General features: G+C 37.4%; 3 protein-coding genes across 4 annotated transcripts in view; 2 read left to right on the top strand and 1 right to left on the bottom strand.

The window, feature by feature from the left end:
* The window catches only part of LOC124645311 (carboxyl-terminal PDZ ligand of neuronal nitric oxide synthase protein), a 170,197-nt gene that overhangs the window by 144,199 nt on the left and 1,065 nt on the right, over nt 1-24,933 (bottom strand). The gene's annotated exons all lie outside the window — the stretch shown is intronic.
* Nucleotides 4,277-5,110, top strand: LOC124645298 (ATP synthase subunit b, mitochondrial-like). Its single transcript, XM_047185099.1, has one exon. The coding sequence runs from the start codon at nt 4,277-4,279 to the stop codon at nt 5,108-5,110; it is 834 nt and encodes a 277-aa protein (XP_047041055.1).
* Nucleotides 5,130-7,381, top strand: LOC124645312 (kunitz-type serine protease inhibitor A-like). The gene is made up of 5 exons (XM_047185114.1): nt 5,130-5,419; nt 5,698-5,779; nt 6,225-6,334; nt 6,591-6,693; nt 7,243-7,381. Exons 1-5 carry the CDS (start codon nt 5,335-5,337, stop codon nt 7,379-7,381), a joined length of 519 nt encoding a protein of 172 aa, XP_047041070.1. The 5' UTR covers nt 5,130-5,334.

The raw sequence follows: 24,933 nt of genomic DNA on the forward strand, positions 1-24,933 counted from the left end.
GCATCTATAATTTTCTCAGTAAACATTTTCCATGAACGGCAAGAGGTTACAACCGAAACTGGTATTCTAAATACAATCTACAGAAAGCTAAAACATTACACGGTTTCTAAGCAAATACTTGAATACGTTCTTTATATCGGTCATACGATAAAGCGTTCATTTTTTCAATGCCAAGAATAAACGCGTCTTTTCTTCGTGTTATGTAAGCGCACGTGTTAAGCGCCTGCCGAGTCGTCGCGTCGCGTCTTCGAACATCGCGATACGTCACGTGAGTGAGTTAGACCCCACCTTTTATGCACTCGCAGCTCCAATATAGTGTTCTTGAAACTTTGATGACTGCTGGTCTTTATGCATACTTTGTGAGTTTAACGACTGTGTTTTGTTTCTATTATGGAAAACCCTATCGATTGAAATAGCAGCTTCGTCGTCGTAGATTTTTCGGGAAAAACTACAGCAATTTAAAGAAAATTTAAAAGCATTTTTCATGATTAATCTTTATAGATATAATCTATTTGCAAGGATTATTGTTAAATATTGTATACTTATGAGTAATGGTTATATAATATTGGTTATATAATAATGGTGAGAATTTACTTTACGAAGTAATGTAAGCTATCTGAATGAAGTGCCAAATAATGTTTGGAAACCCTCCATACATTCCATAAAAGGTCCTAAAGTACCATATTTTCTAAATAATAGTAGGTACGTGGGCGATTCCGACTCGCACTTGGCCGGTTTTTTTCTACGCCTACATTGGCAAAGTCTTTACAAATGTTAGAAACTTCTTGACGATACCGTTAAGTTTTAAGACATCGAGTTTACGATACTAACCCGCGTAGGCAAGTCTGTAAATCACGACTTTATATTTTACAATTAACTATTTATATTTTATAGATGCTATTAATAATTTATGGATGCAGGAAGATGTTTCAACTGCATCCTATAAACCTACATTGCTTACAAATAAGCCTTTTATAATTATAAACAATAAAGACTTATACGACGTATCTCTCTAGAAATACAAAAAGGTACCTACGTTTTTGATTTTCACAGTGTTCGCCGCAATATGTCCAGAACATTTTTATTTCTAACAATATTTTTTATTTAAAAGACCGCAGTGTGACCGTCACACATAACGTGTGGCCTCACGATTCTTTTTTTTTATTCAAAACGAGTTTTTTTTTTACAATTTCATTTTCAAATGTGATATTTAGCGTTTAACACTTTGAAAATTGTTACACAAAGCTTATTCCTATGTTACTGTGCGTTCACACTATCAGTTTGTCTGTTCGATTTTTCGGCCCAGATACATTCCAAAAGGCAAAAATCTGTCGAGTGTACTTTAACGTCATTTTTGTAGTTATCAATTGTGTGCCAAAACAAGGCCCTACGAACCGAGCCGAAAACCCAGTGTGAGAGCGCTATTATAGCACTTATAACTTCCATCGTTCCCTAACCTACGTAATGGGCTTATTGAACTAAGACAACTAATTTCACTTTCAAAATAGAACTTTGCCAACAAAATCTGAAGTAAACACTTGTTTCATTCTTGTTCGAAGCAAAATTACACATAAAGAAAACATTAATTTAAGAAGTAGGTATTTTGTCCCAGAAAAAGGGAACAGCCTTGGTATAGACGAAGGAAATTGTTCTAACAAGGTTTTAATCCTACTAATTCCCGAAGAATGCTGGCACGAAATGAAGCTTTGTGTGCGTTAATAAGACACGTATGGAAAGTGGATCTAAAAGATTGATTAAATGCATACAAAAGAAAATATTTTTTTAACCAAAATTGTTCTCTGGCGTTTGCGAAACCAGTAAGGTACAGGTATTTAGCAGGCCAAATTTTAATGTAGGTACATGTTAAAGTTAGATATACCTTACGTTCGTCGTTCATTACAGATACCACCAAAAGCGACGCTGAGTATCAAGAAGAAACCCAGTCCACCGATAGCGAGGTGATCAGCAGCTTCTTCTATAAAGTTATTGCTATTAAGGCATAATCAAGCATTCACCTCATACTGAAGATTGCGTGTGAAAAATGTTTGATACATTTCCTGTACGACTAAAGTCTTCAAATACAGAAACCCATTTTACTATCCAAGAGTTGCCAATTCGTCTTCAAGATAAGGTCATGTTTACTCCTCTCAGAGCGAACTTATTGTCACAGGCGTATGCGCAGACTACGCAAATAAATCTATTGTAAATCAAGTAAAACTCGTGTCGAATTGTGTGGTCTGCGATGCCATTTGATATTGGAGAAAGAATTTTGAAAATACTTCGTCGTGAGGAAAATGTTGAAAAGTTGTTCGGCGTAAAAGTTGGAAAAACGATTCCATTCCTAAGTTCTATACACTGTGTTTGTACCTTTTGCTAGAACGAACGCGCTGTTGAATTGCAAACTGCCCCCATTTACTTACAGTTGTTAATTTAAATAGGTTATAAAAAATATGGTCCCAAGTTGTGTAATGACTCATCACCCCTGAACGTTTCGTACCACACAAAGTTTCAACATTATTTGTAAAATAAATCCCCAGGTTCAATCAACCGATCGACTTATAAGTATAAGCTACACAATGGTCCATGAGCCCATAACAATCGTTTATGTTGCCACACAATCGCTAAAACCATTATTTCCTTTAATAAATTACTGATTTACACCTGCACAAGGTGTAAGGTTTCGCATTCCTTCAGTTTCCTGGTAAATACGTGGCGTTAATGCAAACAAAGACATTTAAAGCTTTTAAGCATTCCTGCTTCCCGCTATGTTTATTAGCTTGAATCAAGAAATGAAGTGGTAAAAACACTACTCTCGCATTAAAATAAATGATTCGCGCTCCGGGCTGACACGATCGCTGACAGGCCAAATTGCTTAGTTAAGTGATAAGTGGAAATCTAAGGCGATTGAGTTTTATATTTTCCCTTAGATATAAAATAGCGTCACGTAGTGTATAAGCTTCGGATAGTCGATATGGCGAGGCGTGGCGGATTTACGCTGCCAGCTATAAATGATCGCTTATACTTGCAAACTTGAATGGCAAGGTTACACGACTCCACTTACGAGATCGCATATCGCAATTCAGGTCCTCCGCGGAAATATTTTTTGCAACAAAATGAACTGGATTTAAATCAGTAAGCGGCGCAGTAATTCAGTGCAATTTCAACGTTATTCCCGTATTTTAAAATGTAGCCCACATCAGTAACTCAACCGCAGTCGATATGCGTATAAACTGTAAAGCGGACGCTTTATACAAGGCTATGTGTTTTATGCTTTACCCATTTGTTTAGTGCAGATCTATGATATTAATGTGATGATTCCAGTTCCGATGTATGTGCAAAATTGAGCATCTTATCGATGTTGGCTCACTGGAAGCCATCGCAAAAAGTATTTACTATACAGTTTTTAATTGTCTTGTATTTGTATCAAGTACCCTTTGAATACCATGAGATTTCTTTTCAGCTTAACTATGAGTTCTGTCTGCAATTTGCTCGGGCTTTTCATTATTAATTATTTTTTCTTAATGTTTCCAAGAAATAAGGTAGATGTACGGTGTACCTACTTCTTTTTAAAATAAAGCTCTCTTAAGAGACAAATGAGGCAAAGAATTAAATTTTTATTTTTACTGCGTTCTCTGTTTATTTTTTACAACGGTTGGACATAAAAACTGCAGTTGCAATAGAAATCTAGATGGTCTGTAAATGAAGACAAAAACTTAGAAAATGTAAGTGCTCAGTGCTCCTTTTGTTAAATAATATAAGATCAACATGTACCCATATTCGCATTTATTATTCCGAATTAATAAGTTTGAATTTAAGGGATAACGGCCATGCAGCTTGATCGAGGTGGTCAGTTAGGCAGTCGATCCCAATAAAAGCCAACAGTAAGGTAAACCTTTTGACATGAAAGGCCTAAGGACTATTTCCATGAATGATGAATATGAATGATACACCCTGTAGTTATCGAGTAAAAATAGATCAGTAATTTTCTCCATGGCCATTAATTTCGGTTTCTATTAATTTTCGCCGGGGAATAAGCCCGTCCTTGATTATATACTTACAAGTATAACTCCTTTTATTTACAAGTATTATAAGGTTGTATATAATTGTATGGAACATTTCAAAAGGAGGTTTCAACACTCAACGTTAACTTTTTATTTTTCTTTACCTCAAACAAACATCAAGTCATTACACTTGTCAACATCTACTTGTGTAGTCAAATAATATTTTTACAATGCTTGCTCGTAAAATTGTATCATTTTTGGTTCCTCAGCACAGAATGCTTATCCCAATTGCGTTGGATCATACCAAAAATACCAAAAAGCATACAGAAAAATGTCCGGCCAAACCCCGTAAGGTATGCCCTGGTTCGGCAGGGAAGAAAAAGAAGGCCGTTCTCAAGAGTCTCAAGAAGGGACCTGTGTGCTCCCCAAAAGCCCGTTTACCCGGCAGAGGTGGTGATGGAGGTGGAGACGGAACAGGTTTAAAAAGAGCTTTAGAGCCTGGAAAAGTTCGCCTGGGTTTCATTCCTGACGAATGGTTTCGTTTCTTTAAACCAATGACTGGAGTTTCTGGTCCCTACTTATTTATGTTGGGTCTCGGAAATTATTTAGTGAGCAAGGAAATCTATGTAATGGAACATGAATACTATTTGGGACTCTCAATAGCCCTCACACTATATTTGATCATCACGAGGTTCGGGAAACAAATTGGCTCTGCTCTAGATAAAGAAGTTGATGCAATAGCAAACGCATTAGAAAAAGGTAGGAGCGATGAGCTGAATGGACATAGTAATGAAATTAAAAAATGTGAAACCGCAATATGGAGAGCACAAGGACAGAAGGACTTGATAGATGCGAAGAAAGAAAATATCGCTATTCAGTTAGAAGCTATTTACAGAGAGCGAATGATGACTGTGTATAAAAGTGTCCGAGGCCGAATGGACTATCACGTAAGAAGGCACATGGTTGAAAATCGGATAAGACAGAAGTGGATGGTCCAATGGATTTTGCAAAGTGTTGAAAAAGCTATTACTCCCGAATTCAAAAAGAAGGTGATGGAAAAGGCTATCAGAGATTTGGACGCTCTGGCAGCGAGTCGTGGTCAGAAGTAATTGGAGTATTTCTCGCCAGATAATGTAGTTGAGGTAGCATTTAGGTCAGTTTTGGTAAACCAAATAAAAAAAAAACACACAAAATTATGTTATCATGGAAATGTTTTACGACTGTGTTATTAAAATTTCACGCTTTGCTATTACGATCGATATGGTAATATCAATCATGAAACTGATGAACTTACATTTTTACTATTTACTGAGGGCATAGCGGTAACTTTAGTATGTTTTTAAAATTTCATATTTTGTTAATTCCTTTGTGTGTTTTTGAGTTGCCTACGCTGTCTGCTAAACACGAGAACAAAAAGCGTAAGTTTGCGTTTTAGTCATTAAAAACAATACTTTTTGTTGCATATTTTTTTAATGCTTATTCGATATAACATTGTTAATTACAAATTTCTCTACAAAATAAATGTTTATTTTATCTTTTACCTAATAGTTTTAATTCTGTATCAGTAAACCCCAGCCATGGTTGATCGTAAGATGCAATAAGCATGATAACACAAAATATCTTGATTATTATTTTTTACCACTTTATTACCCTTACTCAGTCAAGTTCTTCAATGTTTTTTTTATTATTATTTTAGATGGATTACCCATAAATGATTGGCATGTACTCTGCAAACTGCAGCCTAACTCTTATGTCTGTAGTAATTCCACCTCGCACAGGTACGCACTTACTTGTAGTTTTAGATCCTTTGCGCGATTTCTTGAACACAGTTCCGTTAGCAGGTTTAATGTATGATTAAACAAAGGATAGATCGGTTATTGCAACCCGCAGTTAACAAGATGGCATGCTTTTTATTTAAATCCTTTTTAAGTAAAACTTTTGTGAGTACCATACGTGACATATCTTGTGGGCCTCCATTCCTTAAGAGAAGTATTGTTCGCTTTTTAAATTATGCGGTTGCATAGTTCTGAAGATTTAAGCGTACAAAGGGACACGGGGATAAAGGGACATTTGTTTTATACTATGTATTGATAACATTTGTTGCCCAATTAGAGACCTATGCTCAGCTGCCGGATACCTAGATAGGCTGATATTGAAGTGGCCAATGCAATGTAAAGCATTAAAATTCAAGCTATAATTTATATATCTATTTTATTCACACAGTTTTTATTACGACTTGAAAATGCAAGGCTGCAGAACTTTCAGTGATGGCATGTGCGACTTAAATTTCAATAGTTTTCCTACTCTTAGAGCGTGTGTTGATAGGTGCAGAGGTGAGTAAATGATCTAGATATAAAGTATGCTACATTATTTTTTGAACATGAAAATGCAAAAGCTTCTCCATAACGAGACAAAGGTTTTACTACCCTACATCATCTACTTGATTATTTCGAAGCGTTACTAAAGCCTGGATTACCCATCATGGAAACCCATAGGTTTAAGCCAGTTTAGTAGTTCACTCCGCTCACTTCTTCGATATCCTTAACATTTGTTGTTACATGTTTTAAGCGCTGTTTATATATGTTTCAGACGGGTATCTTATACTGACTGGGGAAGAACAAAAGAATCTGTCAATTGATGTACATTGTCGCCTTCAGCCAGATTTTGGGTCATGCAACAGTTATCACCCATCGTAAGTGCAAGCCAATATTGCTCTAGTCTCTATTATGGATTTGAGATAAAACTTCCTAATCTATGTGAAAGAAAGCCTATAGTTACGCTACCATTCTTGAGTTTAAACTCTGAATCAATTAAGCTGAAAGTTAGAGGGAAGCTTAGACCCAGGAGAAGGACATAGGATTTTTGTCACCATACGGCTACGGGACGCAGTTATCTCGGGCCGCGGATGAAATCACCTTCGGAAGCTAGTTCACTAAATATTAAATATGTCTGTTTCTTCTTAATCTGGTACATTTGATTTATTCTTTTTCCATAATCTATATCATCATAAAGTGTCCAAAACATTCTTAGAATCTTTCCGAGAAAATATAAGGTTTAAAAAAACCTTTAACCAATCTAGTCTAATAGCTGCACTGTGGTCGCAGAGATCCAAAGCGTTTTCACAGATTTTTATTTAATTTTTTAATAATATGAGAATAAATCGTAAAATATATTTCATGCGGCAATATACAAACGAAACCGCGTGCACTGCAATTAATATGTACACAATATTTATCAACAGGTGGTACTTTGACGTATCTACTCGGTTATGCAAAAGTTTCGCATACAGCGGCTGCGGTGGGAATAAAAACAGATTCGAGGATTCTCTCACATGCATCCACACGTGCACCGCGGTCGCATCATATGAGAAGAAGGATTAGAACAGTGTAATAAACAAATTATCAAAGGGGTATAGTCAATAGGACACAAACCACTGGTCAGTTCACATAAAGCTTTTCGATGTCTATATCTTTCTCAAGCTCTTGATCCAAATGCCTTTTTGGGGGTCCATTGAATATCTGTTCAACTTGTGAGGAAACGCCTGAAGATCTATGGTCAAATAAATTCTAACAAAGAAATCGTATGTATCAAATTTTATATTTATTACTTCTCTCAAAATAAGCATGATATAATATTTATTAATTTTAAATCAATAATTAAAGACCTAAATTCTTACAATTAATGCTCTTAAGTTTCCCTACACTTGCGTTACGGTTCTAATCGTAAGTGGGTCAGGGTTAATAAAGTTTTCGATGTATGGGATGACCAGACCATTTAGCAATCTTTCTGCCGATTGTATCCAGAGAGGGCAGTTATTAGAGAAGCTTCAACCACCACTTAGAGGGGCTCTCATCAGACAGTTGGCTCAAGGGCTTGATGCAAATAGGACTACTCCTGACTGAAAGTACTCATAGCTCGATTTGTTTGAACTCTTCTCTCGACAATTTTTTCCAGTAGCTTCGGTCCTATTCTCAATGTGTGTTCTTAGTATGGGTATTTTTTATGTAAACAGATTTTTTATGATGTGTAAATGCAATGAATTCAATTAATGCTAAGACGCGTTTTAAATTATTGACAGCCTTAATAATTGTCCCACTGTTCCCCATTAAAGAAGAAATGAGCGTTAATCATCGAGCTTGCTCAGAAGCTATGCTGATTTCAGACTTAAAATATAAAACAGTTTTTCTTGAGCTACGTTTTGCTTACAGAATAAACATTCACAATATATTCCAGTTACACAAAAGTAGAGTAGATGTACAAAAGATGACCTTGGTTCAAACTTGTTTTGTCCAAGAAAGTGTTCAAAAGTTCTTAGAATTTTGATCCTAGACCAGTTGTAGTTACGTAGTTGTGGTGAGTACTGACCATTCTTATGTTCTTTGTTGTTGTCTAAACTTTTAGTTTGTAGTCAGAGCTAGATGCACGATACACGAAAGAATAGGCCTTATAATTTGAATAGAAGTTGCTTATGAGAATAGCATCCTAGTACTAAGTATATCTTTTCTGGACATAATAAAGTATTTTATCGTTTTGTCACAAGCATGCTCATTTGAAGAATTTTCAGATTGTAGTGGTAACTATATGCAGCAATTAGATATAATATCAAATAAATATGTACAACATAAAAGTTTTTACGATTAGGTGAAGAAACCTGTTGACACTTCTTTATTCTCTCCTATTATAATACCAGTTCTAGATGTACATTTTTATTTCAAGCTCAAGGTCCCGAACGCTTAGTATCATAAATATTGGGAGGTACTTATTTATGAATGGAACTAGAACCATACTATTTATTTTGTATACCCAGTTGTTTAGACCCTTATCTGAGATTTATGCAATAAATCAAAGGAAATTGAAAGCATTCTATGAAAAGCGAGTGAATTATCAATTGCGGTCAACAATGATTGACCTCAACGAGCCGGTTGGCCGGTCTTCAACGCTCCGAGTCACGATTCAATGAAAGTATTATTTGAGCTCACACGGCTTCATCTACCGAGCTGATACACTCGCCTCCGCAAAGATAGCTATTAGATTTACTCGTCAACCATGACGCGACATCAATTGACTCACCTTTAGACAACGAATAACATTTTACAGTCGCGGTTCTCATATTTATTAGAATGCTGAACGACTGAAACATAAATCCTTCACAGAATTCTAAAGAGAAATTGATCATAAAATTATTTCCCCTTCATTAATTTAGAAACCGGCGCAGCCACGCTTACAACTTACATTAAATTCTTATCGGTTTCATCTTACTTTCCGAGCTGTCATTAAATAATCCCGTTACGGCCAGTGCTGAGGGGTAGCCTGGAGCGGGCCCTGGAGGTTTGTGAGCAAGGTCGTTGTAACGCGGCGAGGAGACGCGGGCGCAAGCTACAGCCATTGAGCTGCGGCCGTCGGCGGCGGCTTCCTACAGTAATTACATTGGGCCATCGCCCTCTATTAGAGACGTTCACGTTCGCCTGACTAGCTCGCAGCGTTCCAACGAACCGACTGAGTTCGCCCGCAGCCCGTCGCTTAATACCAGTGCTCAGGACACGTGCACCGGGGAAACCGGTCCGGCGCGCGAGGGCGGTCGGATTCCGAATCCTGAGAAGAGTGCACTCCTACCTAATAAGTATGTGGACTTGCCTCTGATGACTAAGCATGCTGTTGTATCGGATTTAATGTAACCACATATTCCAGTCTCGGCATTTTTCATTGAAGAGAGTGTAAAAAGCGGTCGCGCAAACGCTCCTGCGCATTGTAAGTGCGACACGAAAAAGTCGGAAGCCCAATAAAATGGTTATAAAATTGTAATATTGTTTTTTTTTCTATTTAGGAAGATGTTAATTTATGTTCAAACATTGATGTCAATTTAGTTATCAAGCTCAAAGGTGATTTACCTCTAATTTCTTAACATTGGCGAACGAAGCAAAAATAAGTAAGATAAATAAAAATATCACCTAAAGGATAGCTTCAAGTGATGTTTCATAAAACAATATTTGCATCGTTTGCTATAATTTAAGAATATGCTAATTTGGTACACATAGCCGTTTGGTATAGTATTATGTAATAAGGTATAAAAGCCAATTATCCGCCGTCAGCTAAGTGCCCAAGCACCATTACAAGTCTAGTGAACGAAGATCTATGTATACTAATGAAAGATGAGCTGACCGTAATTATATACGTTTTCATGAGTCAGGAGTGCTAAGTAATCGGGTTAGTGGTAATCTGGGGTGGGAGAAAAAAGCCTGACACAGTGGCTACCCCGAAATAAATTAAATTAATTCGGCCCCTTTCTGTTTGTCGCTAAGTCTCCGAGTGCTGTCGGGTAATCTTACGGGAATTTATTCGCGAAAACTTGGGAATGCAAAAGGTTCGCGATTAACTTGATGCTTTAATGTTCTCTTGAATGCGTTGAGTATGAAAGAGCACGCGACACGCACCTTTCGTGTGTTTATTGTTACTAAGTACTTTTCGCTTGCACTTTTGTCAATCGGTGTCAACTTACATGTTTAGCAAAAGATTTTTGATTATAGGTAAGACCTGTTTAAGCTTCTTCTAGATTAATAAGCTATTGCATAGCTTCTATCGCAGGCCTTGAGCGCGGGGACCAAATCCAGAAATTCCGTAACGAAAAAACCTCACGCTCCCCACTCCGACTCCATTTTCATCAAAATGTTCTACACAAAGTACTAGGCGACCATAACAAGTAAGAGCTTACCTGTAACCTGCTAAACATTCTAACTAGCGTTCTATGATTGGATCCGCCCACAAAAATGTACTAGGCGCTCATAACAACTAAAGAGCTTACCTGCAACCTACTGAACATTCTATCCAGAGTACTCCTATGCTTGGAGCCGCTGACAAACAGTTCGGGGCGTATCTTCACGAAGTGTGCCAGTTGTATGAGCAACATCGGCGGGTTGGCGGCGGCGTTGCTTTTTTTTAAGCTATTGCATAGCTTCTATCGCAGGCCTTGAGCGCGGGGACCAAATCCAGAAATTCCGTAACGAAAAAACCTCACGCTCCCCACTCCGACGGGCACGGAGGCAGAACCACAAAAGTAAAGTACTAGGACAGCATAATTCAACTTAGTAAAGTATACCAATAAAGAAATTTCGATGCAACTGCTCACCATGTACCAGGGTAGTATAACTTATATGAGTATACCAATACCAAGTGTAGGTAGACGCTACTGCTCACCATGTACCAGAGCGGCAAAAAATACACCGGGCGCGGGTAATATCGCGGGGAACGGCTAGTAATTAATAATTATAATTGCATAAGTTGATACAGAATATGCAATAGCTTTACCGCAGCAGTCCCCGAGTGCCACACGTATTTTTTTTTTGTTTATCGGTCACCGCTCTCGAAAAGTGTAACTTGAATAAATATCAAAGAAAAAGAAATACTTTTTTTTTTGTTTATCGGTCACCACGCTCAAAAAGTGTAACTTGAATAAATATCAAAGAAAAAGAAATACTGCAAAAATAAAATAAATAAATAATTATAATTGCATAAGTTAATACAAAGTGCTATGCAATAGCTTTACCGCGGCAGTCCCCGAGTGCCACACATCTTTTTTTTTTATTTTTGGACATTGGAAAGCTTTTTATTCAACAAATGTAATAGAGGTTCACCATGTTTGCGGCGCAGAGAGCGCTAGATCGGCGCCCGGATCCGATAGAACGGGAAGAAGTGCGTGAGGAGGCGAGGGAGGCAATAACTCGGCACTGGGCCGAGGACCTTGCCTCGGCAACGTTCGGTCGCCGGACGCTGGACGCCATCGGGCTTGTCCTGAATGGATGGCTCGATCGGCGGCATGGCTGCCTCTTGATGCATCTGGTGCAGGTGCTGTCCGGGCATGGCTGCTTCGGATCGTACCTGCACCGGATTGGGAGGGAGGAGACTCCAAAGTGCCACCATTGCGAAGCCGAGGTGGACACGGCAGAGCACACGCCCATCGTGGGCTGAACCCCGCCGCATCCTGGTGGCAGTGGTCGGGGATGACCTCTCGCTACCCAGCGTGATTGGTGCCATGCTGGGAAGTGAGGAGGCATGGGACGCGGTAGCCTCCTTCTGTGAGGATGTCATATCACAGACGAACGACCCTCTCGCGGCGCCGCACCGCAGACGAAGAAGGGGTAGAAGACGGCGACCACAACGCCAGTCCCCATCCGCCCCGGGGGGTGATCAGCGGGCGGCAGACGCGGGGGTGCCACCGCCTGCATTACAAGGATCGCCCCTTGTGCTCCGGCTATCATAGGGACCCCTCCCCACTGGGGGGAGGCATGAGGGGCCTGCCGTAAGGTGGGCAATCGCCGGTGGGGGACTGGACGCCGTAGATTAGACGGAGTGCCGCTGGGCCTTTTTAGTGGGTATACCGGGAACGTCTGTACCGGGGAGCCCCACATACCCCTCTCCCGTCCCCCGACGGGAAGGGCATGCGTAATAGCATTTTTTTACCCAGCGAAAACAAATGAAAAAAAAAAAAGGGTTCACCATGTTTATCGTATTTCATAAGGTAAAAACTGATTCGGTGCTGGTACTGTCCATACTCGTCCTTACGTGTTTTATATTTTTTAGCAACATTCCTTTAAAAATCTACGGACTTCTCAAAGACATTCTCCAAAGACCGCAAACTTGGAATGGCATGCGCAATATGATTGATGATTTTCGGGTTTTCATTATTATAAAATAATGAATCTCCGTAATAAAATGGTAGGCAACAGGTGGCTTAAACCGCATTCGTATACCGTTAAGTAATCAGTACGGCCCAGGAGAGGCCCTTGAGAAAACTACCTGCGACGGACGGCCAATTATAAGCAGCTGATACTCGTTATAATCTTTTATAGCCACATCATAAACAGTATGTTTATGTTTGCTTTATTGCAGGAAGCAGGATTATACTTAGGAGCATTACTCTTGGTTCGCTGAAGCGATTGGGCTGAAGGTACCTAGCTTCACTTAGGTACACTACCCATACGACACTGCACATACAAAGCCTGTGGGTATAAATCCCTGCACCACACTCTTCCACGGAATTTTACATAAAAAATAAGGGTATAATTTAGGCGATCACCAAAAATATTTTTAAGACTAAGCTGAGGCACCAAATAAAATAAACAACTCCAAAAAAAATAAATTGACTTTATTAAAAGGGCACTAAAGTATATAATATTATGATCCAAAAAAAATAAAATAACATCAGAAAAATCGCAAATCTCGCACAAATATTATTTTTGGTTCCCAAAATGGATTAATGGTCACCAAATTCTATCCAACTAAAAGATTAATATTACTACCAAAATCAAAGTTAGTGACGAAAACGAATCGCTGCAAAACCGACTCCACGTAGTCTTGTCTGCCCTACCCCTAGAGTGCAATTCAAATCCGCGTAGGCGCAGAGGGGCGAGGCGGCCTGCGAGCAGAGGCGCAGGTAGTTTTTAAGGCTCGCCGCCGCGGCTGAGGCTGGCCGGCAGAGCCGGCCAGCAAGCCGAAGCTGCGGTGGTGAGCGTGAAAACCATCTGCGACGATAAGCTCGCATGGGACCGCCGGAGCCCCGCAGTGCCGGAGCCGTGACAGAAGCCATGCTTGCTGCATGTTTCGTGCTTACATTTTACTACTGAGTTACACACAAATTCATATATATCGTATAGAAGTTGCGTATCTACAGTAATAATAGAAGACGGATGGTATATTTTTTGACTCCCTCAATTTACGGTTTTTTTCTTTATTAACTGCTGTTTACACTTTAAAAGATGTCACAAGTCAGGTATAAAAGCGCTTTTGAATGATCACACTTTTTATAAATTAATTCATTCAATGAAGTTTGCACGTAACTAGCCGACTTGTTAACGCTCGAACCATTCCCACAAAGTTTTATCGAAATAATACTCTGTGAATAAAAGTGAACACCCAAGGGAACAATATCAAAGATAATACTAAGAAATTACGTAAGTACTTGGGTAAAGGTATCACCTTAGCTTAGTCTGAGAAAAGATGCCAAAACGGCTGACTTTTGAAGCGGTGTGTGGGCCGCTGCGAGTCGTCAGTCCTCGCGAGTCGGTATTATGCTAACGACAAGTCATAGTGATTCTAAGAATGCAGAATGATGCAATTTGACTGAGGTAGGCAAGCTAAAGTTAATACAAGCACTACCTCCAAGGTTTTATTAATAGTATTAGCAGGGATATGAGTGTTACAAAACCATTAGCGTAATACCTACTTTCATCTTCATTATTAGGGGACCTCAAAACGAATGTTTAAAGTTGAAATTATTCGTCTATAGTTTACCGTACTTCCATCTTGGAGTACCAATTTGATATAAATTATCTCCGTACAATTTGACAAATACCCAAGCTCTTCAGAATATTAGTTGTGCGAAGCCTTCTCCATCTGCCGTTTAGTACTCGAACAATGCAGTTCAGTCAAAACTTGACGAGTTAGTTCAATTGCCAATGCTTCAATTTGAGATGAAGATAAAGCTTACAACCCAATTCGGGTCAGAGGCTGTTGGCTGAATGTGACCTCGTCAAAGTTTCAGCACAATGGGTTCGAGAATCCGCACTAGTGCATGTCCCGAGATACAATGATTGAGGATGCATGGGAAATGAACTACATTACAGGTTTGATTGACCGGTCTAAGGGCAAACCTGGAGATAGGTACCTAATTTCTAATACACGCTCGTGAAAAAATCTAACAAAAAGAGAGGTATTTTTCAATTTGGCAGATTTTTTTGTCACCCTTTAGAAAGCCCTTACGAAACGTATTACGTTGAGGGCTTTAATCAATTATTTATATTTTTGGGCACATAAAAAGCTTTTTTAAACAGCAATTTTGTATATCGTCATTATAATAAAAACTGTATACAAAGGAATTTTTGCATCAGAGGCGATCACTCACAAAAATAAATGATCTTGAAAATGAAGCAGACAATTTTCATAGTGTATTGTGAGCTCTAGTTTATTAGGAATTTTCTATAATGGAATTTAGGTCTTGCATAAATAGCTATCAAAGGTGGAAATTTCAATTAAAATAAAGTGATCCAGGTGATATTATTTTCATCTTCGAAAATGAACCTTGCGAAATTAATGGAACGAGCAGGATTATTGAAATCGAAATATCGCAGTTTTTGATATGTACTGCATCAGCTCAGATTATTTATTTCATTCAATGGCTAAATGTTGGAACATTTAATATCGGAAAGTTTTAATGTCCTCCATTTGGCTTGAAACTGATGACATCCATTAAAAATTAAAAATAATTTTACCAATGATAAATAGTTACAATCTTTTTGCAATTAAGAACTTGTCAGTAAAGTAGGCATTTCAGCCAGCCAAAATTCTTCCTTTGTCATTTTTATTTCCTTTCCAAGTAACAGTCTTAATTGAATGAATCCCGAACGATTCTTTACTGGGCCATTATTGTATAATACCCGAAAGCGGTTGACTGCGTTTATAACCTCAATATACTATTATATTATGGCCCATAACAGTTCTTGGTCCATATTAAAATTGTTATTACCTGTTTTATTGTACTTTATAGGTAACTTTACTTCTGATATTGGCTTATCAGTAGCTTACTTAGATAGGGTCTTGAGGTTGATTAAAATACAGAATTTTATTTAAGTAAAAAAAAAATTCTTAATTATCTTTGTAACTGCTAACTATGGTCTTATCATGAAAAATGTCATTGCTTTTGAAAAGAATGTGATGATGAAAAATCCTTAGACGTTTCATAATCAGCCTGATTTTATTTCTTCAATCCGTCCCTTTAAAACTCATTCAAACACTATTCAACACGTTTGCATCAACATGCACGATACTAAAACAGATCATTGAATAACAAATGCAACGAAACATTCAATTAATGAATTGAAAACAGACAGATAACTGAAATGTGCAAAGTGGACTGAATATTCGCCTAGATTTCGTCCCCTCAACGATTACCGAATCAAACAGGTCAGTTGACAATCACAATATTGACAAACTAATCTGTTATCGGCCTTTGCCTCTTATTGGCTAGTTTCAAAAATACTCTTATTCTCAAAATATCCTATGTAGACTGCGTCCGTGTAGTGTTAACCACGTTCAAAAAGAATTGCATAGAGCCTTGCATATTCTGTGGCTAGGAATGGTTCGGAAAACTGATAAGAATTGATGATTTTAGCGATAAAGATTTGATTACCCGTAATATGAATTTCATCATTTATTACACTTTAAAAAAAACTATGGCTATCTAACTAGGGGCTCAACCCTAAAAAAGTTAAAAATTATGTGAAAAACAAATGTAGGTAATTATGTGTGTTACAAAAATATAATATGACTACAATAATATAAATAATTTCTACGTCCTGAGAATAAGTTATATTGTACTGCATAATCACATCAAATAACAAAATACGTGCTGGTTTATTTGAGTTCACAAACACGGCACGGAGTTTACGCTCAAAAGTTTAATATTTGTGTAAGTAATACTAATATTACCTCCGCTGCGTTTTACTTTTACCCGGGGATAGTTTAGTTTGAGAAACAAGCATTTCTCTATATGCAATTACACCTGTGTGTTACCGGAATTATTTAGTTACTATGAGATTAAGCTACAACCACATCCGAAATGAAAAATGGCAAAAACAACCTCTCAAGAATTCGCTCATTTACTCACAAAACCAAAAAACAACTTCAAAGAAACAATAAGCTTTTTGAATCTCACGACCGATTTGTAAGATAAGTAAAACAATTTGTAATAAAATGAATTCCTTTACATTTGATCAAGCAGAACCAAATACCAAGGCATAGATATGTCTATCACAATAAAGGCTATGAGATTATAAGCCGATAACAAAAAGCTAAAAAAACGTTTATTTGGGATCCATTTGAATAATCGACGTTTGTGAGGTGAATAATGTCAGGTTCGATGTCATTGTTTAGGCCGTGAATACTGTCATAGATAAATATCAATTATAATGACGCCAATGGATTCAATGTCAGGCCGGAAACTTCCACCATTGAATAGCTTCCCTCGTAAATGCGTGGAGTGGCCCTGAACAATATCGTCACCTGGATGCTCGATTGCAGAATAATTTAATTAATTCAGAGTTTGAATTGTTCATCTACGGAATGTGAACCGCTACAGTCCAGAGAGATCTCAATAATATCAATATTGCAAATACTTCTTCACTAATTGGCATCTTCATTAAAGGGCAAAGTTATTAATTGTGACAATATTACTTCCAGACTTATTGGACTTAATAAAGGCACGCGTTTCACAATAAAACTCATCAAAGGAAAATGAAAGGAAAAAGAAAGAGACCAAAGTTCATTTGCCTTTTGGCTTTGGTAACGGTACCTTTCCGCTTATTACGTATTCACTGCCCACACGTAAAAATGCATACGACGGAACTGCAGGTCAAAGAGACACGCCTATAACCCAAGGATCGTTAACCACGACCAATAAAAACGATAGACGCACAGTAATCGATGAAAGGTTCCTCATGCGATAGTTTCAACTAGCTTTTATGCATAAGCCTGAAACAACAGCAAAAGTTTACTTTCAATCAGTTAGCATGGAATCAGTTCTCTGAATCGATACCTTGGAATCCAGAATCGACTGATTTTATCCATGTAAATTTCTTACGAGCTATTCCAAAGAAATTGAAACGTATCTGATTTCACATTTAAAAAAACCGGCCAAGTGCGAGTCGGACTCGTGCACGAAGGGTTCCGTAAATTACAGTTAAATCAACCTATCTCAAAAACTATAAGAGATACTTTGATCAAACCAAAAATCGTTGAAAGAGTTAATTAGCATGCATCACCTCTATTTTTTTTAGAATTTTATACCCCGTAGTTATAAAAATAGAGGGGGGGGGGGACATACTTTTTACGACTTTGAGAGCTGATATCTCAAAAACCGTTCACTTTAAGAAAAATGTTTTTTAGAAAACTTTATATCATTTTAAAAGACCTTTCCATTGATACCCCACACGGGTATGTACATCAAAAAAAAAATTTCATCCCTCAGTTACATGTATGGGGGGCCCCACCCCCAATTCTTTTTTTTACTATTTAGTGTCATATTTTTGTAGCGGTTCATACAACACATATTCCCATCAAATTTCATCACTGTAGTACTTATAGTTTCCGAGTAAATCGGCTGTGACAGACGGACAGACGGACAGACGGACAGACGGACATGACGAAACTATAAGGGTTCCGTTTTTGCCATTTTGGCTACGGAACCCTAAAAAGGGCACGCGCCTCTCGTCTTTCTATGGAAGTCAACGTGACCCGTTTTATTTTTCAGAGGTTTTTGTAACAGAAATATGAAGCCGTACGTTCCTATTTATTGGTTTGCGACCGATCGAGAATCACAAAAGTATCCGCATTTACCTCATTGGCGAAGTGCGTATCGCAATTTGATGGCTTCTTTTATTTAATTAAAATAGGTTTTCTACACGTCTCACAGTATACGATTTGACTAATCTAGGGAGACAATAGGTATTTAAATGAAATGTTTAAAACTACATTTTTTTTAATCTTGTTACGCTGTCGAATACATCTTTTAGCTGATAACACAAGGCAAATAATCTCTTGTCACGCAAAACTGGTTTTAACAATGGGCGAAGTTACTTGACCCTATTCAGGTAGTCGCTCGACCGCTCAGTGTGACCGTTAACGCTAACGTGTATACATGTTCTTTGGTGTATTGAGTGCTTGTAAGTGTTTTTTTGTGATGGAGTCATCAAATAGAGGTAATTATCCATATATTAAAGTCCTTAAATAAAACCAAATTGTATGCTTTCGAACTGTAACACTCACTGAAAAAACACATCAATAAAAATGTATTTCTATTTTAAATTAATTTTTGTTTGGAGATCTACCATGTAGTCAAATGTAGTCAAGCTGTAAGTGTAGTCTTAAAAAAATCTCTGTGTTATATACTTTGAAGCTATAATAATTGTATTTTGCGATTTTTTGCGATTATATTTTTTTTTCGTTTTTTCTTTATAGATGCCAGAATGCAGCGAAAATCAATATTTGATTTTTGGCGTTCTATTCCGCCCAAAGGTCGATTAAATAAAGTAATCGACTTTGTGAAAGTGAGCTTTGGTAATTTGGTTGTTACCGAACACCAAGACGAACAGTTAAAAGCATTTTTGAAAAAAGAATGCGAAAAAATACGTGTGAAATGGGATCGCAAGCAAAGACGATTAGACTTGTTTTTAAAAGACTATGAACAGTGGCTCAGCGAAGATTTAACTTTCGCCATGCTTGTGGTATCAGAAAATGTTTCAATACCAAGTACTAGTGGTGGCAGGCCGCAGAAAAGTTTTGTGGAAAGTTCAAAAAAAACGAAGAAGAGGAAAGTTCAGCACTTATTAAATGACTACAGTAAAGATGAATTGATTTTCGCCGCGCAATTAAGTGTTAGAGCTAGTGGCAAACGTGATGCTGCTACATTGATTGAAGAATTATCTACAGCCTCGCCAAAACGAGCCACCACATATAAGAAAGCTCGAAGAATTATTAATACTGGAAAAGAACAAAGGCCTTATACTCCTGACGAAGCTTTGGCGTTGTTCATATCAAATAATTTCACTGTCCAGACATACAAAAATGTTCAACAAGAAGCCAAAGAAAGGGGATTCAATATATACCCTTGCTATGATCACGTGGCACAGGTTAAAAAGCAGTGCTATCCTCCAGTTGAAAATATAACAGTAACCGATATATCGGCTGAAGTAAGACTGGATTCTCTTTTGAACCATACTGCATTGAGAATATGTAAAAATATTCTTGGAGAAATATTAGATACAAGTGTGTTAAATTACACTTTGATATACAAATGGGGATGCGATGGGTCTTCGGGTCATAGCTTATACAAGCAACCATTTGAAGATACCGGTAGCACAGACGAATATATGTTTATCATGTCTTTAGTTCCAATAAGACTTGTAAACAATGCACAGAAGGTCATATGGGAAAATCCTCGGCCATCCTCACCAAGATTCTGCAGAGTTATCAAATTCATATATAAGAAAGAGTGCGAAGCATTGATCAAAGAAGAATGCCAAGGTATGGAAAATCAAATACGGGCGTTAATGCCAACTCTATTGGAAATCAGAGGCGTAACCATCTCAATCACGCACAAGATGATTCTTTCAATGATTGATGGTAAAGTTTGTAACGTTTTAGCTGAAAATAAATCGACTCAAAGATGTTTTATCTGCAAGGCAACATCAAAGGAAATGAATTCGGCATCAATGGTTAGAGAGCCTGATGAGAATATGTACCAATTTGGAATCTCTAGTTTACATGCGTACATTCGTACAATGGAATGTCTCTTAAATATTAGTTATCGCATGAACATTTGTGAGTGGCAAATCAGAGGAGACAAAAATAAAGAGACATTCAAAAAAACTAAAGAAGAAATAAAGGCAAAGTTTAAAGAAATTGGTCTAATAATCGACAAAGTTAAACCAGGATTCGGTACAAGCAATGACGGAAATACCGCACGAGCATTTTTTTATAATTATGCCACAACAGCGCGGATTACTGGTCTCAATGAAAACCTCATTCATCGTTTTGGGACAATTCTTGCAGCCATAGCTTCAGGCTATGAAATCGACACAGAAAAATTTAATGACTACTGTGTGGCGACCAGGGAGATGTATTTAAGTTTATACCCATGGTATAATATGCCGGCAACAGTGCATAAAATTTTGGTACATGGAGCAAATATAATAAAAAATTCGGTGATACCGATAGGACAAATGTCCGAAGAGGCTTCCGAGGCCAAAAATAAAGAAATTAGAAAAGCCAGATTGGGGCATACATTGAAAACATCAAGACACAGAAGTAATTATGATTTAATTAAACATTTGTTAACATCTTCAGATCCCTATATAACATTATTAAGAAAACTTCATCAAAAAAAAATATCTAAGCGTGATATAGATATAAGAATCTTATTAAAAGATTAAAAAAAATGTTATACGTTCAGTTTTGCCTTTTATTTACTACAACATTCACAACAAATGTAATAATAATATAATAGTTAGGTTCCCGAGTTTTGTCCCCCTAGATTAGTCAAATCGTATACTGTGCGTCTTCGAGATGTTGTTAGTTTAATATTAATCGTTTACTTTTGTTGATGTGTTAGACGGACAGGTAAAAGTGTGAATTTGCACGCACATGTCTTTAGCTCATTTATTAAGTGTGTCGAGAAAGCTTTTAAGAGAATGCAAGAGAATGTGTGCCAGACGTCAAACGTTAATTTGATGATGCTCGCACATCTGCTGCACTTTTATTCACTTTGTTTCAACGCAATCTTATTCTAATCAACAGGTTGCAATTTATACCTGCTATCTAGAACCGATGCAATTGCGCACCTACCCGTAACTCGTTATCTAGTATTGTGTATAGGAGCGTTAGTAGAACAGTTTCTCGGGGCTATTCCTTTATCTGAACCCTGTACTGATAGGAAATTTATTTCGCCAAATGACCATTTAAAACCCTCCGTGCTATGATAAGAATAAGCAGCAACTACTTCGATTCCCCGAGAAACGGAGGTGTGTGATATAGAGCATAACAATTTAAGGGAGTAAATATTTAGTTGCAGTGAATACACACAGTAATACGAATCAGACGCGAAGTTAATTAAACTTAGAGCTAACATCAATAGAAGGAATTAAACGGCTCCTCTAGCACACGAGCGGAATGTGTTCTATTCCGCTATATTTATATCTTGTAATGATGTAGGTAATTGGTTTGCCATTACATATGCAATTTCTTTAGAAAGAACCCACGAGGGTTGCTTGTTCATGCAAGTGAATGAGAACTCTTTGAGAAATGAGTTCAAGCTTCGGCACACAGGAGAAGAGGAAGCAAAGACGTCAGACAAATGAAATATCACATTTGCATACTTTTTACACCGAGTTGCATTTCACGAGTGATCGCATCGGTGTTACGATCAATTGCTCCTTTAATGGTTTGTGCGATACATTCACAGCGTTATCTTTACGGCAAGAAATAGCTGCTATGTGCATTATCGTTGAGATAACTAGCTATCTTGCGACAAACTTCTCTTATCACGACGCATAGAAAAGCTCTCGACAACAGCCAATAGAACCGACGTGAGTATTAATGTTATTTTTAGAGCACGAAGCTGAAAATTATAATACAATGTAACCGAATAAGGGAAAACAAGCAATCACTAAACTATTATAACTTCTATAGTTTAAACTCCCGTTAATTGCTTATCCTGGTGCAAAAGTAGCGGTTCTATCACAATGAACTTGGGGTCTCGTTTATGACGAGGGGTGACAGCCAACCGAAAATTATAAATCATCAAAGTAAGTTTATTATGTTTGTATTAGAAAGGTCAGATTAAGAACTAACTATGTGGTTGTTATAGTTTGGTTAGTAATCTGTGGTTTGGTGTTGACTATTATTGCTTTAGAAATAAATGAAGCGTCATAAATTACACTAGAAGAAATAGACAAAAGCTGGAGTTTCTTTTTACAAATATTACATACGACAGGATCGATCCCCAAATTGCATAAATACGTCATAATTCTCTTACGGTAGTCGCCTATGCGCGATAGTTTTGTTCCAACATGGAAGTAAATAGCCCACATCGGAAGAGTTATTTTACGAGAACTGAATTAAGCTTAAACGCTAGACTAACAAAATACCTCTACACGTACCCTCACATTTTCTTTTAAAAAAGAAGGAGATTTCCTATTCGGATGTTTGTAGTTTTCAGCCAATGAGAGTTTATCTAATTTCCCGAATCTCAACTAGTCTTGACATTTAACTCTATTGTGTGGACATCGTACGCTCTCTGTTACACATTCGGAAGAGCTAGATTGTTTTCCGGCTTCATTGAAACGAGAAACGACATGTCGAGACACAGGCTAAATAGCCTGAAAATGAGGCTTCGCTCTGAGCCGCAACAAAAAGCCATTTCAAAACGGCGGAAAAAGATTTTTCCGGATCCGCAAAATGTGAGGTTAAATTTTTCGTGTTTTATTTAGATTTTTTTTACAGCTTTCTCGTTTAGTGGTTTTCTATGACCAATCTATTCGTTGATTTAATTATTGAACAAGAGTGCCGCGCCATTCAAGTACTTAATGTCAAAATTCTACGTCTTGTTAGCAAATCTCTAGAAATCTGCCGTAATACTTTATAAGTTTTAACATCGGATGTTCATGGTGGGAATGATTAAGGGCCTGATCAAAATACGGCCGCAGTATTTAAAAGGATTTGAAACAAAAGTTTTTATAATGCTCATTGGCTAAATTGTATTTACCTGTAAAGTTTAGCTTTTAAATACCATTAATTTATTCTAAAGTTTGCTCAATGAAAATTGTAAAATAAGGCGTTTACTTTTATTATATTTAATTTTCTGGGACATTTAACATTCATAATTAGGCTCAGGTTTTTCAGCCATTTGTGACGTTAAGCATAAATAAAGTTAAGTGCACTTTTGAGGCTTATCATTCAATTAATAACTCCGAAAATAATTTAGTAGTTTGAAAATAACGACTTTCTTTAGTATCTGCGTCCCTTTGTACCAGTTTAAAACACGGCTCACTGAGTTGATCCCCACTGATTTCTAGCCAAGTTTCACAAGTCCCTTAGGACCTCCCTCAAACAAATATGAACATTCAAGGTCTAACATGATACTACTTTTTTATTTGCTAGACTGCCTTGTAAAAACGAATAAACGTTATCTTTGAAAGAAAAAGTCCAAAATAACTAACGCTTATTGCTTTAGTTAGTTTCAAGTATCAGTAGAAGGATCGTAATAACTGAGTATTTTTATCTATATTTATTCCCCTACAAAGGGGATAAGCAAATATCTGTGAGCGTATTTGCTATAGGTACGTAGATTGGGATTCCACTCACATAGAGGATAGCAAAATATTATTTATTGTCTTATTGGATGTCATATGGCACCGATAGCGATCCATCACAATATTTGGGGAAGGCAAACAAACTCGGTTATCTTCGTGGTAGCGAGAGTAATTGTGACCGTTCTGTAACAATTCTGGCCGTGTTAATAAATCTCAGTGGTCGCATGTCTCTAATTGGGTTCCTATTTTATATTGGATTATCAAACGCTGGTTTGTGCGAATTTTCGTCCGTATGCGGTTGGGCGAAGTGTCAATTAGTCAAGTTGGTCTATTGCGGTCAGTCTCGGTCCAGTGGCGGACGGTTTCTTATACAGGACAGGAGTAATATCCAAATTCAGTGAAGACGAATGGATTTGAATCTGTTTAAAACTGGAGACTAATGATGTAGATATCTACCGAGGTATTCAAAATCGACGCTTTTTTGCCTAGCCTATGAATCTTTGTCGGTTTCTTGCGACCCACAAACAAAATTATACGAAATATATAAATTAACTGTCGGCTTCTGAAGTATCGAGGTCTTTGTGGTATGACAATGAAAGCGTAAGAGGAAGGTGACCCAGCCGTTGTTTAACTTTGTTCTATAAGAGCTTTTAAAAAGACACAGAGCCTATTTATAGCCGACCGCAAGGCGTAAAGCTCAAAAGCTTTCGAGCATTGTCATGAAAAACGGATTTTCGACATTAAATTCTGGGTGCCAATATTACTTATTCTTGAATGTTAGGCCTCGGAGGCTACTGAACAAATGGAATTTCGGAGACGATATTCCCAGGTGCTGCTAATTGCTTAATTTATTCATCCTCTCGTTTTCATCAAATTATTAATGAACATTCCATGAGATGGGAAAGAATAATTTTAAATCATTGCCAAGCCTTTTTATTTTAGAATTAATTTAAGTTGTTTAATTTTAGAGGTCTATTAAATGGTCTTTTAGTTAATTTCACATTCAAGTAGGTACCTATATTCTTATGAATGGTTGCAGTATCATTCTAAATGTAATTATGGTTAAGATCTTAATTATC

Source organism: Helicoverpa zea, chromosome 31 (assembly GCF_022581195.2).
Source record: "Helicoverpa zea isolate HzStark_Cry1AcR chromosome 31, ilHelZeax1.1, whole genome shotgun sequence".
NCBI lineage: Eukaryota > Metazoa > Arthropoda > Insecta > Lepidoptera > Noctuidae > Helicoverpa > Helicoverpa zea.

Coding starts and splice junctions, on each gene's coding strand:
- LOC124645298 (XM_047185099.1), top strand. CDS start 4,277: ATGCTTATCCCAATTGCGTTGGATCATACCAAAAATACCAAAAAGCAT.
- LOC124645312 (XM_047185114.1), top strand. CDS start 5,335: ATGTTTTTAAAATTTCATATTTTGTTAATTCCTTTGTGTGTTTTTGAG. Junction 6,335..6,590: donor GTGTGTTGATAGGTGCAGAG/GTGAGTAAATGA, acceptor TATATGTTTCAG/ACGGGTATCTTATACTGACT. Junction 6,694..7,242: donor TGCAACAGTTATCACCCATC/GTAAGTGCAAGC, acceptor ATTTATCAACAG/GTGGTACTTTGACGTATCTA.